Source organism: Cottoperca gobio, chromosome 13, assembly GCF_900634415.1.
Source record: "Cottoperca gobio chromosome 13, fCotGob3.1, whole genome shotgun sequence".
In the NCBI taxonomy this organism is placed as follows: domain Eukaryota; kingdom Metazoa; phylum Chordata; class Actinopteri; order Perciformes; family Bovichtidae; genus Cottoperca; species Cottoperca gobio.
In genome coordinates this window covers 19291441-19305643 of record NC_041367.1, presented here as the reverse complement: position 1 = coordinate 19305643, position 14203 = coordinate 19291441, and the positions used below count along the sequence as shown (strand labels likewise).

The window sequence follows — 14203 nt, the reverse complement described above, 5'->3', positions numbered from 1 at the left end:
CATATTTATTTGAATCTTAATTCAAAAGTAGAGGTAGAAATTAAGTTATTTTAGTGTTTAACGGTCTAGACCTCTTCCTGTCCCCTGATGGCCACCTGTCTCCTTGGTTACAACGAACGTGTATCCACGTGCGTGTTTTAACTTACGTAGCCAGCTTTGTGAATTGGTATCCTGCAACGATGTATTGGTGCTCTTTACTGCGCAGTTTCTAAGGGGTAAGTTCAACGTCGTAATGATTATTTATTTTGTATTATGAGGCATCGCGTCAATATGGATTGAAAATGAAGACTCAGCAAGACTGTGCTGAAGGGAAACAATAAGCAGAGAGGGGTACCGAGGTAGTGACGACGCACAGGACCAGTGGACAGCGGAGGGAGGGAGTTGTAGTGGCAGCAGAGACACACAGACACTTCTGAAATCCTTCTTACTGCTACAGTATTTCATACTCACGTTATGACTTTTAGCCCCGAGACGCTGCGCGCGCATACATGTAGCTTTTGGGACTTTTGATGGATTTAAATCCTCCGCAGACTCGCTGCTGACTTGTCGAAGGTGAGCCTTTCAGATTCTGGACAGGTGAGTGTGCCTCTCGTGCTGGTCGTGACACTATAAACGGTAGTCAATAAGGTCTGCATGAGTTGGTTTTGTCTACAACAACACACATCTTCTGAACTGTGGAAGTATTAAGAAAAATAATTCAATTCATTTAATTAGTTTAGTAAGGTTATAGTGTTGGAGGAAAACTGTAAACCCCAAAGGACATATAAATTAAGGGGGAAACACCATGACACTTCTCCAGTTGATTACTTAGTTTAAGGTAAATATTTTCTATATTACAAGTTAAAGTCTAAAATGTTATGTTTAAATGTGCAAATGAGGCATCTTATTAAATATGGGCTAATTTGCATACATGGATTTGTTATGCTTAAAAGTGCAATGAAGCATTATCTAATACTAACTAATTTAGGAGAATTCTACAGATGCAAATAACATAACAAAGTTAGTAAAATAATAATAATTCTAGTTATTATTTTCACTAGTCTGAGAGAAGAAATGTTATAGAAGCAAAATAGCCCAAACTCTTAAAATGGACCAGTGCATGAAAACAATGTTCTGGCCTGTAGTGTCTGTTATTTTATATGGACAATCGATTACATCTTACTGAGGAACTGAGTTTGTGACAAACGTTTGTCTTTTCTGACAGGTGACATCTACTAACTGCCCAATGGAGAAATATGAAAAGCTGGCCAAAATTGGCGAGGGTTCATATGGCGTGGTGTTCAAATGCAGACACAGAGATTCTGGCCAGATAGTTGCAATCAAGAAGTTTGTGGAATCTGAAGATGACCCTGTCATTAAGAAGATTGCATTGCGAGAAATACGTATGCTGAAGGTGAGAAGAGATTAGTATCATCCAATAGTATCAAGTTGGCTTACACCACAGGTGGACACTTGCACACACACAGGTTAACGCGCACTCCTTAAGTCATATGATCCTTTGTCACTATTGTTAGGAATGTGTCATACACAGGTATTATTATTATTATTATTAGACACACATAATTCATACACTTGGCAGTTTAAAAGAGCATTACAGATATTTAAACTTTAAAAGCGATTAGAAAAATGCTTTAATAACTGATTAAAAGAAAGTGTGTATACAAGTTTGGAGGCAATGTTGATATAAAAATGAAAATAACAACATAGAAGCAAAATAAAAGCCGTAATCACAACATTTGGAGGCAGCAGAGAAATAGGGTTTTAAGTATGCGTTTAAAGACGGTCAGAATGGCAGACTTTGGATCCTCTGTAGCTTGAATTAAACATTTTGGGCTGTAGAGCACAGTATCCATGTTCTCTGTTGGTCCTGCAGCAGCTGAAACACGTGAATCTGGTCAACCTGCTGGAGGTCTTCAGGAGGAAAAGACGGCTTCACTTGGTGTTCGAGTTCTGCGAGCAGACGGTCCTCAATGAGCTGGACAAACACCCTCGCGGGTAAGAGAAGCACAGTCCTGCCATGTCTGTGAGTGGTTCTGAATCAGATCAATGAGTTGTGGAAGATACTGAAGGGCCACATACTTAGAAAGTTGAAGATACTTATACACTTTAGAGAAGTGTATCTGTTATCTAACTTCTCTTTAAGATTTGACCACAAAAGGGCAGGTGTGGAAAGCACATTTACATTCAGTGCTGTTCTTAAGTATACTAGTGAGGCACTTTACTTACTTACCTTCTTACTTTATACTTCACTACATCTTAAACAGAAAATGTTTACGTTTTACTCCACTGCCTTTATTTGACAGTTATAGTTACAATAACACAAATGTATATAAATCAGGTAAAATGAGCTCTCAACCAGCTACAATGTTAAAATGCTGCTTACATGTTAATGCATCATTGATAAGTATCCAATATAATGTATATTATATTAATGTAATACTGACAGTAGGCCTTTGTTGCATAATAAGAACGTATACTCTTGATATGTTAATTACATTTAGCTGAAAACACTTTTTACTTGAGTACAATTTGAATGGATTGTTTTTACATTGTGATATTGTGACGCTCACTGAAGTAAATGATCTGAATACGCCACTGCAAAAGTGGTTCTCTCTTTTTAAAGAGTTACATTTTACCACATAACTCAGTGTGAGTACTTTTATTTGTTAAGAGTACTGCTTACGGGAGAAGGGCAGCAGAAAGCGACAGGGTGAATTACAAAGAGGGAGGCAAGACTGTTACCGAGAGATTTCAAAGACGTAGAGTGTTGGCAGCGGAGTGAGGGAGGAACAGCAAAGTCGAAAGAAAGATATTACTTAAATGTTTAGAGAAAAGGGTTCTTCTTTTTTCTCTATGCTTTGAGCACTTATTATGCAATCTATAGTCACAAGATACGATTTTACTTTAGTTTCTGTCACGTGAAGTCACACAGCAAGCCCACGCAACAATAGCTAGTTGCAGTCTGACCATTTTCCCTTTTCCCACAAGGCTGTGCAGCAGAAACTCTAGCTGCTCCTGAAAACAAAGGCGCTGTTGCTGTTAGAGACAGGCCTAAGGTTACCCGGGTGATAATAGGGCTGTGTAAAGCACCACTTCTTTTATTTTATTTTATAATAGACAAGGAAAACATGACTAGTAAATAGGTTTTGTTTAATCTTCAATAGTCCTTTGTCTCTCGTCCTCTGCAGGGTACCAGAGGCTCAGCTGAAAAGTATAGTTTGGCAGACTTTGCAGGCTGTTAACTTCTGCCACAAGCACAATGTCAGTATATTTAAACTGCTACCTAATTTAACGTTTTGTTCTTTGATTTTCTCACACAGTATTTTTTCCTTTTTCTTTAATGTCTGAAAGGATACATTTGCCTCAGAACAATACTTTAATGCCATACGTACAGTACATTGTACACTGGTTTCTGTAATCATTTCCTCCCCTCCATACTGTCCATGCAGTCGCCCACTCCTACTGTGACAACACTAAAAAAGATGGGGGACAAAATCCACAGCCTCATATAAGCTCCAGCTGATTTAAGAATGCCTTTTTTTACACAATGAAGACTGTGTACTTTGTCCACCATATTACACAGTGTTGTTAGAAAGGACAAATGTGTACAGCAACAAATAATTCTCAACGTACACATGCCAGCTTATTATTGTTTTAAGATAGATAAGATTCTTTTTACCGTTTATTATTTACCTAACATTGTATATATTATTTATTTGTTGCTCTAATATTCTGCTTAACTTTATTACTACATTGTATTCTAATTACGTGAGCACTCTTTAGCTGCATCATTGCATCACATACTGTATGTAATATCAAGTTATTATTATTCATTATTATTATATCAGGTAAAACACATTCTTGCATTGCTTGAAATATGTTTTCCTGTGACAATCATTTACCCGATTCCCAGAATCTGGCAAAACTGTCTTATATTTGACTAGATCATTTATCAGTACAACATATTTGTCTGGAAAACGTGTCACTAGGACGTTCACCAGGCACCTGTAGGCAGGGGTTTGGATAATGAGCAGGACTGTGTTGAATTAGAAATTTGTACCATCTCAAACCAACAATGTTGTGAACATCTACTCTAACTCGTCTAACTGAAATAAGGCATAATTCCAGACCACAATGAGCAAACTCTGACTTTGCTTAGGCTAAAACTCCCCCAAAAGGAGTCATTTAAGTCGCAGTGACTGCAATGCAGTATTCTGTTTCAATATTTGGTGTCTGATCTCTTGCTATTGTTCCTCCCTTCTTAATCTGTCCGCCTTAATGTCCGCCTCTTTCCTTTGTCACTAAGAGACTGTGTATCACGTTGCCAAATCCTTGATGCTGAGCATTTATGTTGCAGTGCATCCACCGTGATGTAAAGCCAGAGAACATCCTTCTCACCAAAACCGGAGTCATCAAGCTCTGCGACTTCGGCTTCGCCCGCATTCTGAGTAGGTCATCCAGAAAGCAAGTTAATTTATGTGTATTTGGTGTTAATCTACCTCTAATGACTTATTCAACAAGGACGCTGAATCATCTCCTGCTGATGACCTCCTTGCTGTCAATGTTTCAATGAATTCATTGCAAAGGAGGACTGTTGAGGCAGTGAGTGAGTCTGTGTAAGGTGTCTCTGTTTACCCTTCCTGCCTTAGGTTTCGGTATTATGTTACCATATATTAACATGTGGTCTTTCAGCATGCCTTGTAATCCTTTCCTCTACAATGTACACTATTTAATATTCATTATGCAGCATCTAAGTGTGTGTCCGTACAAGTTATCTCCATCTGCCTGTGTGTCGGTATACTCAGCAGGGCCAGAGGATGACTACACAGACTACGTGGCGACCCGCTGGTACAGGGCCCCTGAGCTGCTGGTCGGGGATACTCAGTACGGGCCTCCTGTGGACGTGTGGGCTCTCGGCTGTGTCTTCGCTGAGCTCCTCCACGGGAATCCACTCTGGCCCGGGAAGTCTGACGTTGACCAGCTCTACCTAATCCGAAAAACTCTAGGTACGCTTTGTAAACCATTTACCAACATCTGCACCAATACACTTAGTGCGAATGTTTACCAACACACACACACTGACTCAAATGTTGGAACTTACTGAAGATTTTGATCTCATTTCTGATCTCAGGTGACCTGATCCCTCGGCACCAGCAGGTCTTCCGTTCCAACGTCTTCTTCAGCGGAGTCAGTATTCCTGAACCTGACACGACGGTACGCATCCTGTTACCATTGAGAATGCATATTCTGATTGGAGAGGCCAAGTGTCGTTGACTTCTTTACTGTTTATTTTTGCTCTTAGGAGCCCTTGGAAAAGCGCTTCCATGGCGTGCCTGTGCATGCCCTCCAGGTTATGAAGGTATGTTGTGTTTATGTGGAATAGAGCCTTATTGTCAGTCTATTTTACCTCATCACAGATGTATCGGTACTAGCTAACTCTGTATGTTGGACCATAAGTAACAACACATTTTACTCCAAAAAAAGCTAAAGCTGCTATATGCTTGAGGTTAACATAGCTGCCATGACATACTATAGTTTGTCCATATGTACAGCGCTGGAAGAGTTCTAAAGTGCCAAATATTTTACACTCCATGTCAACTTTGTGTGTGCAGTCATGCCTGGTGATGGACCCCTCTCTCCGGCTGTCCTGTGAGGAGCTGCTGGAGCTGCCTTACTTCCAGGAAGAAGGAGTCAACTGGGGGCGTGAGAGTGAGCGCCTAGGAAGACGACATGATAAAGGCTCCCGACGCAGACAGCCAGGGGTACGTATGCAGGGCGGCAGCTTAAGGAATCGTCTCATGACCCCAAATGTACACACTGCTACAGCCACGCATGTCCTTGAGTTGGTCACTAACTCTTTTCATAAAAAAGATTTACCTCTGTCAGCTCACTGAAAATGCTATGGGCTGGTTTCTACATCCATATGCTTAGTATGTTCCAAATACTAACAATATGATAGATACACAGCTTACCAACGAGCTGCTTCTTTACCATTGTCATACATTTTTAACTTGCATGAATTCAAACCAACCTCTCAAAGAAACTTTTAACAACCACCTTTTTAAGAAGAGAATCATTTGACTGTTCCTCTTGCTATATTTACCGCTAGACATCCTGATAATGTATAATCAACATGTCTTTCTCTTCTCCTTTCCTCTCTAGGCTCAGTACCTGCCTCAGTTACCAAACAGCAACATCTCGCCAGCACCGGATGTTAAGAAACAGGTGAAGCATAAATATCACCTGCCCAACATTTAACAAAGCAACACGTTTGTGGCTGAACTGAGAAAGGTGGACTTGTGCAAGCATTTGAATACAGTAAAATGTATTGTTGGTGTGACAGTGAAAAGGTCTATTTTGATTCTATGATCACATTCACTCGTCATGTTTGTTTGCATTACTTAATATTTACACAATAGTTTGGGCATTTACAGTTGCACACTTCAGTACTGTAACCAAAGAAGACAGCAAGTGTCACAGCTGAAGACATGGGTACTGCATTTTCACATCTTTATAAAATATTAAATGAAAGTCACCCGTGTGCCATCATTACTTGGATAAAAGTGCCGTTTTCCTTCTTTTGTGTACCTAATTGTTTAGGCAACAAAGTATGTACAACATGTTTAGGGTTAACCCATTTAACAAGATGGTCAATAAATCACAATTTCCTAATGTTTATTTTTTTATACATGTCATCATTAAAATATAGAATTAATAAATGCAACCCAACAGTTTTTATCATGTGGACTTTATTTTTATACATTTATCTTCAAAACAACAAAAACACACCCACACACACACACACACACACACACACACACACACGTGAGGAAAGCAAAAAACACTTAACAAATCATCCAAAACAACTCAAGCCAATACAAAAAGACACTTGTTTGGAAGATCTGGAGAAGTTTCAGGAGAAAGCAATGATAATAGTTGGAAAGGCTGTTAACTGTTGTACAAGTGCCCCCTTGTGGCGAAATGGGCAGCCCCATGTGCTCTAAGGCGCAGCTGCCCAGTCAGTAACTAATAACTTAGCAAGAGACTCATTGGGAGAACAGAGTGCAAAGTGGACTTTACTGCAGTGAGTTGTGTGCGTCTCTGAACATAACCCTTTTAAAGAAGCGAGATGCACATAAGTACAGTATGATACTGTGGCTTTGTCCTGCTTAAAGTGTGCCTTTACTACCGCAAGACAAACGTCTTGTATTTAGGCATTTTATGTATTGTGGTTTATATGAATTATACCACTGAGGGACTTCAATTGCTCAGGGAGATCAATTTAGATTTTAGTTAATATAGAAGATCGAATAAAGAATTTTTTTTAAACATTCAGTAAAAGCTTCAATCTAAAGCATGAGATTATTTACTGAGAAGATGTTCACATTTTTCTATTTCACATATAAGGCACTTGAGGCACTCAAGAAGCAGACACATGTATACAAGTAACAATATTTAAAGCAATGAGCAAGTATGTTTAGATTACATCTGTAACTTGTTCCACAAAGCACTGGGTTTTCTACATTGTGTAAGTGCCAGAAGAAAACACAGGAATATGCTGTAAAATATCATTAAAAAAGGGGAGTCGCAATGATCTTGTACTTGCGAGGCACATGGGCAAAGCTGCTGGTCTCGGGGCTGAGATCTACAGAGTCAGGCCCTCCAGAGCAAGAAAAGGTGAAACGCTGCAGGAGTGACACCAGGAAGAGGAAAATCTCCATGCGAGCGAGGGACTCTCCGACACAAGCTCTCTTTCCTTAAAATTGACCACAAACAAAAACAGAGCATGAGAATATATACCTGTGATAAACTGGAAATTAAAGGGCCTCTTAAAAACACACCATAGCACAGAAAAGAGCATGAAAAAAACCCCCAAAGCAGATGAAGGAAATGTACCTGCAGAGAATGGCAGGAATGCAGGATTTTTCTTAAAGTTGCCATTTGTGTCCAGGAAGTGCTGTGGGTTGAAGGACCAAGGAGTCGCCCACTGTTTTTCCCCTTTCAGCACAGAGTGCAACAAGGGAATGATCATCGTAGACTGTCGAGACAAACATTGTATATGATAAGACTGAAGGTCTTTCAGCATTAATACAACTTCATGCTTTAAAACCAGAATACCTTGGGAATTGTGTAACCTCTGAAAGAGATGTCCTGCAGTGCGTAGTGAGGGATGCTCATGGGGACAATATCCATAAAACGCTGAATTTCATGGAGGGCTGCATCTGTAAAGGGGAGGGACTTCCTGTCCTCCATACGTGGACAACGCTCCTTTCCAATCACATCGACAATCTCCTGCTGCATTTTCTCTTCAGAATGAGGAAAACATAACTATTTAACTAGTGCTGAAACAATGAGTCGCTCAATTAGTGAAGTGCACGCATGCACGCTTCTTAATGTGAGAATTTCCTCATTGAGATTCAATCTTTATGCAATGTATACAATGACTGTTACTGTAGAGGAAGTTCCAAATGACATGCGCTACATTGCCCTTAAAATAATTAACAACCTTGTAAAATAGAGATGCATTTCTAGGAAATCTATTAGATGTAAAAGTTACATCTCAAGTTTGTGAACAGAATTCCGTTTACCCTGGTTACTGTGACCTACCCTGTATTTTGGGGTATTTGATTAGAACATTTAGTGCAAATCTTAGAGTTGAGCTGGTGGTTTCAGTTCCTGCCAGGTACAGATTCAACACAGTTGCCACCAAGTTGTCATAGTGGAACTCAGTTGTGGGCATGTGCTTTTCCTAAAGAAACAAAACAAGAGCCATTTTACTGATCTAACAATAAAACCTGCAGCAGAACAACTCAAGATGTTCAAATGAACTTGCAGGAGCTCATCTGTGCACCTAGTGGTCTAAAGTGCTTGGTATTTGCAGAACTATGTGTTATTATAGAGAGCATTTGCAAATGTGAATAAGAGTGTAATGAGTAACCGTGCTTAACATGTCCAGTTATGAAACAAACATGACTCTGAGTCCACATTCTGGTTGAGGAGTTCTGTCATACCTGACTGAGTCTAGTGAGGAAGCAGTCGATGTAATCCCTGTGTGAGCTGGGGTCCAGCGTGTCCTGGTGTTCCTGGATCTTTTTCATAATAAACTCTTTCAGTTTTTCAATGTTGGCAAACACTTTGTGCTGTTGACCTGGCAGCCATTCCATCAACCAAGGGAAGATATTATAAAGCTGTGAAGAGGAGTGGAAAGAAATAACCAGATGTTAGGCGAGCAGAAAGTACCTGCCATCCTTTGGCATTTGAGGTGCTGCTCAGATAAAAATGCACCGACCGCCCCTGCATACAAACCACACATCATTCCCTAAAGAAAGAAAGAAAACTGACTGGAAATATATCACCACCATGGAAAAGACTAGTTTGCAACGTTTAGCTCTTGCAGGGGGAAATAAAACTAACCATGGGTTCAATTGAAAACAAAACAATAAAAAGACAACAAACACATGCCGATCCCAGTGCCCAATAGGATAGGTGCTAGATCAAAGAAATAAGAGTTGAAACGGAGATCCACACACCAAGAAGCTCACACTAGAAAGATTAATGCTTCCAACGGGAGCTACTTGCTGTGCGGATCCATCAGTTTCAATTAAATACAAACACTAGTTTATCTTTTAATTAGCAGTCATTAATTAGAGATCACAGACCTCCGCCAAGGCCAATGGTGCATTCACATGCTCAGTGTGTCCTCATGTAGAAAGTATTGGAGGGGAATCATTGTGTTCTTCACCTGATACTTCATGCATTATCTCTTACTAAACATGAACCACAAAACGTTAAACTATAGAAGTTGCTCTACTTTACAAACTGTATGGTCGGCTTACTTCAATCAAAAGGTTTGAAGCATTTTATTTAATTGCATATCTTGGATTATTAGCAATTATGAGATCATGTGTTGCTTGGGTCCCTACAGAGTGGCTGGAGTGGAAAGTGGTCTTCTTAACAACTAACCCACCCACCATGCCTCATCACTTTCTCTGCACCGCCTCCTTACCTGACCCCAGGGACTACTGCCAAATTTCAGGGTTTCTGAGATTATCTGCAGAAGAGACAGGAAGTTGTTGTCGTCATAGCTGAAGCGTTGACCAAACACCAAGCAGCAGATCACATTGGACACGGCGCAGCTCATGAAGTAGGTGGGATCGAAAGGTGTGGCTGGAAAAGAAAGGAATAAGTGCTCTGTAAACTTTCAGATTGGCTTTTTGATAAAACCAGCACCACGATACTATTCTCTCCAGTCTCAACATTAGTTAAATGTTGGCTATGAGAGCAGAGAACGCATGCGGTCTGTACTGTTGAATTGATTTTCTCTATTGATTACATATCATTATGAAAGTCACAAACTACAATATGTACAACAACTTGTAGCCTTGTTTTTGCAGTAAAATGTCAAAAAGGCTGCAAATCACTTTAAAAAAAGCACATAGACACAAAGCTAAAAATATAAAGATTCTCTATGGCAGAATGCATTTCACTCCGACGGTATACAAAACGTAGCCATTGGTTTGGAAACTACAGTTTTGAAGCCTTGATTTTGGAATGCTGGCTTTAATGAACTGAAAACATTGTGAAAGGGTTAAAGTTGTAAGACGAAAACATGGAGCGCACCAAGAACAGACAAGGTAGCCTCGCCCTAAAGCTTCCCTGCTTTATAGTCCATTTTACTCTAAATGGGACCATAATTTACAATATGAACATCATGCTGTATTAAAGAAGACTTGAAACTAGCGATTGCGACTGTAAACTTATGTTTGCAATGCAAGTGTACAGCCGGACTTCTTTCTGCAACCAGTGGACTCGCCCTCTGCTGGATATTAGAGAGAATGCAAGTTTAAGGCAAGGTTGCATCTTGAACTCACTGTATTTAAGTAAGATATACATCAGCTCAGCTTTGCACATTTGTCTTAAAGGGGATATATTATGCTAATTTGCAAGGTCATACTTGTATTTTTGGTTTCTTAAATGTTCAAAGAACAACATTTTTCTGATACAGCATTTCTGAATATACCTGTATTCACCCTCTGCCACGAACAGGAGTGTCTACATCATGTGGGTGTGCCCTTGGAGAGGAAATGTATCACCGAGCACATTCTCCAGATAATACAGCGTGAATGTTGCCCTGCCTTCATCCATTGAGCGTAGTTCTTCTGCTTTATCATTGTAAAAAAGGTGGGTAATCAGGACTGTTGTCATGTCGTCCTAAAAAGATACTATGCAGTTACCACGGTTCACACTAGGTGGCTTGTTAATGCTGTCTTGGAAAGGATGGGCAGAGCGGAGGGGTATTCACAACACTAGATGCTGCCAAATCCTACCCACTGTTCCTTTAAGCAAGTTTAACATCCATGAATATTGGTTTGTTGGAACAAGTCACCTTTAGTTATGACCCTGTATATGAATGACAGAGAAATACGCATACAGAGAAAACATACAAGGCAAGCACATACATACCTTTGGTACTATTTATGCGGTCCACCAGATGTTTGCCCTCTTCCTGGATCCACTTCTCCATCCCCTTACGTCCCATCCCAAAGTCTCTCAGTGTTGTCAGGGTGAACCTTCGCAACTGCCGCCAGCGCTCTCCATTACTGATCCCCAAACCTTTGAAGATGTATAAATGAAAGAAGCTCTTAAAAAAGGCTTTAATTATAAGCTATAACATAAGAAAAAACTTTTTATATCTTCTGAGGTGCAATAAAACAGCAAATTTAAAAGTTTGTTTGGGGAAAATGTCACTAATAAAAGCCTAATGCACACAATACAACGTCACTGTTGAGTCACCCAGCAGGGGGGTGCAAGAGAACAGATTTAAAAACGTTTCACCAGATGAGATCAGCGACTACGATTTTCAGCCTGGTAGGACACAGAATGTAGTATTCAAACATATTGTTAGGACACACACACACACACACACACACACACACACACACACACACACACACACACACACACACACACACACACACACACACACACACACACACACACACACACACACACACACACACACACACACACACACACACACACACACACACACACACACACACACTAGTACCATAGCCCTTGGTAACTCTCATCAAAAAAGGAACAGGTGATCTGCCAGTGAAGTCATCTGCTTGGTCCACCAGTGCCTCTTTCACAGCATCATACCCCACCAGGACCACAGTGCGTTGAAGGCCCAGGTATATAGTAATCACAGGACCATGGCTTTCACTGAGCTGTAGAGCAATAAACACGCACTTCATTATTGTATGGGAACAAGTAACAAACCAAAGTAAACATAACCAATGCACTGCAGATAAAACAGACCCCGGGAGTCACAAAAACAAAATCTATAACCCAACGGAGTTAGATATAAAATCATTAATATAAAAAAAAAAAGAAACAAGACTCAAAGTACGAAATACCTCATTCAACACACTAACAGGACAATAAAGCGTATTGCATTTGTTTATCTGTAAGGGATAATGCAAAACATTAACATTTGTTGCCTAATTTAAAAGGCAGAAAGTGGTAAAACCAAATGAAGACGACAGAAATACGGTTGGAAAACAAAGTTGCCTATCCCACATTCTCACCTTTAGCATAGTTTTGAATGGAGCTCTTTTGTCCAGCTGTAGCATGTTTCCTAGGATAGGCAGACCAGTCGGTCCTGGAGGTAAACACATGTGTTTACGGCTCTTCACGCTAAACAGCCACAGCAAAGCAATGATAAGGCCCGCTAAAATCAACGTGACAGACAACTCCATAATGCTCCACTAAAGAAAATGTAGCTATAAGGCTCTTTTGTAGTAACCTACACTGAAGCGCTAAATCTTGAGAGCAACCAACTGACTGTAACAACTACACACACTGTCACTGCTGCACGTGGGCGGTACAACTTTACCTGTATTTGACAAACCCAGTGCAGCAGCGGTTACCTTGATTAACCCCTGTTCTACGCGTATGTGCGCAACCCTCTGAAGACCGACAGTTTTGCGTTGCAGTTTTGTGTTGCTGGTTTACTCCGAGACTTGGCTAATAATTTGTATTACTCTTTATTTAAAAGATCAAGAAATACATAAAGTATTTAAGTTTTTACTTGTTTATTCATTTATTTATTGGTATTAGTATTATTATCATTATTGTTGTTTCTTTATTGTTATATTATTATTATTATTAATAATTAATATTATTATTGTATTGCTTGTTTGTTTTTGTTTTTGAGAAAAATTAACACTTGCACATAACAATGCATTAGCATATTGTAAAAAATCCTAAAGCCATGATATGGACATCTTCTTTTATCATGATAATACTTCAGCAGCTCTAAAACACTCGAGTCAAATATTAAATCATTCACCTTCTAAAACGTACTGTAGTGCTTGTATTTAATATCATGTTAAAGCATAAAGTGTCATGATCCTGGATTTTAGTTTGTCAGTTTCCTGTTTTACTTTGTAAAGAACACTTACCTTTGTCATGTCTCAATTACTTCCTGTCTTTGTGTGTTTTCCCGCCTTTTGAGATTAGTTTGCCCCTCCGTGGTGATCATCCTGTGTCTAATCACTCTGCTGCCCTTGTGTCTTTGCCTGCCTCCTCCAGCTGTGTCCTGTTCTTGTGATTAGTGGTCTGTGTATACCTGTGTCACTTTTTGTTTGCAACCTGCCGGTTGTGTGTACTGTGCTTGGGTCTTCTTTTTAATCACACTGTGACATAAAGTCTTTCTCACTGTTAGGCAACATCCCCTGAAATGCAGTTGATTTGAATAATATATCAATTGACCTATTTTATTTTCACCGAAATTGAGACTCAACTGCAACAGTCACACCGCAATAGCTCACGACAGGCCGTGGTATATGGTCATTATATCACAGTTAAGGGCCGTAGTTCGGCCCGACGCGAACTACGAACATAAACTTTGTTTGTTTATTGAGCCGGTCAGTGGAAGTTCTATTAAATTAACTTTGTTTCATATTGAGGAAACAGGGAGTTGCATTACTCCAGAAGAACATATATTCTTTGTGTAGCTTCAACTGTAACAATCTGTAGTGCTTGATTTTTAAAAAGCAAGTAACATAATTCAAATTAGTGTATATATAAGATTACGTAAACAAATGGATCAACATTTTGAATTCATGTTTTACAGACGGACAATAGCAAAGGACTTTGTTTGAAAATAACCTTTTCTCTTTCAAGGTTCATTGGT

General features: G+C 39.7%; 2 protein-coding genes across 9 annotated transcripts; one reads left to right on the top strand and one right to left on the bottom strand.

Annotated features, from left to right (window-relative positions):
* Positions 1-183: 183 nt before the first annotated feature.
* cdkl1 (cyclin dependent kinase like 1 (CDC2 related kinase)) lies at positions 184-6734 on the top strand. Of its 4 annotated transcripts, none has more exons than XM_029445919.1 (10): positions 184-552; positions 1205-1393; positions 1874-1995; positions 3189-3261; positions 4358-4448; positions 4806-5006; positions 5132-5214; positions 5303-5359; positions 5613-5762; positions 6163-6734. In XM_029445919.1, the coding sequence occupies exons 2-10, from the start codon at positions 1226-1228 to the stop codon at positions 6256-6258; spliced, it is 1041 nt and encodes a 346-aa protein (XP_029301779.1). In that variant the 5' UTR covers positions 184-552; positions 1205-1225; the 3' UTR covers positions 6259-6734. The 4 variants fall into 4 exon arrangements, with proteins under 4 accessions (XP_029301779.1, XP_029301781.1, XP_029301778.1 ...); XM_029445921.1 differs by having other exon boundaries at positions 184-576; positions 4809-5006; XM_029445918.1 differs by having other exon boundaries at positions 184-576.
* On the bottom strand, positions 6488-13536 carry LOC115017460 (cytochrome P450 2F3-like). Of its 5 annotated transcripts, none has more exons than XM_029445912.1 (10): positions 13470-13536; positions 12594-12667; positions 12071-12233; positions 11464-11613; positions 10007-10167; positions 9012-9188; positions 8608-8749; positions 8119-8306; positions 7897-8038; positions 6488-7756 (listed from the first exon to the last, which is right to left on the bottom strand). In XM_029445912.1, exons 2-10 carry the CDS (start codon positions 12636-12638, stop codon positions 7572-7574), a joined length of 1353 nt encoding a protein of 450 aa, XP_029301772.1. In that variant the 5' UTR covers positions 12639-12667; positions 13470-13536; the 3' UTR covers positions 6488-7571. The 5 variants fall into 5 exon arrangements, with proteins under 5 accessions (XP_029301772.1, XP_029301773.1, XP_029301775.1 ...); XM_029445913.1 differs by lacking the exon at positions 13470-13536 and adding an exon at positions 13358-13408; XM_029445915.1 differs by lacking the exon at positions 13470-13536 and adding an exon at positions 12936-13008.
* Positions 13537-14203: the final 667 nt, after the last annotated feature.

Excerpts from the sequence above, each read along its gene's own strand:
- cdkl1 (XM_029445919.1), top strand. The coding sequence starts at position 1,226 with ATGGAGAAATATGAAAAGCTGGCCAAAATTGGCGAGGGTTCATATGGC. Across the intron at positions 1,996-3,188 it reads CTGGACAAACACCCTCGCGG|GGTACCAGAGGCTCAGCTGA; the intron begins GTAAGAGAAGCA and ends CGTCCTCTGCAG. Across the intron at positions 5,007-5,131 it reads CCTAATCCGAAAAACTCTAG|GTGACCTGATCCCTCGGCAC; the intron begins GTACGCTTTGTA and ends TTCTGATCTCAG.
- LOC115017460 (XM_029445911.1), bottom strand. The coding sequence starts at position 12,764 with ATGGAGTTGTCTGTCACGTTGATTTTAGCGGGCCTTATCATTGCTTTG. Across the intron at positions 11,614-12,070 it reads GAGAGTTACCAAGGGCTATG|GTTTGGGGATCAGTAATGGA; the intron begins GTACTAGTGTGT and ends ACATCTTCAAAG. Across the intron at positions 9,189-10,006 it reads GCAGTAGTCCCTGGGGTCAG|CTTTATAATATCTTCCCTTG; the intron begins GTAAGGAGGCGG and ends TCCTCTTCACAG.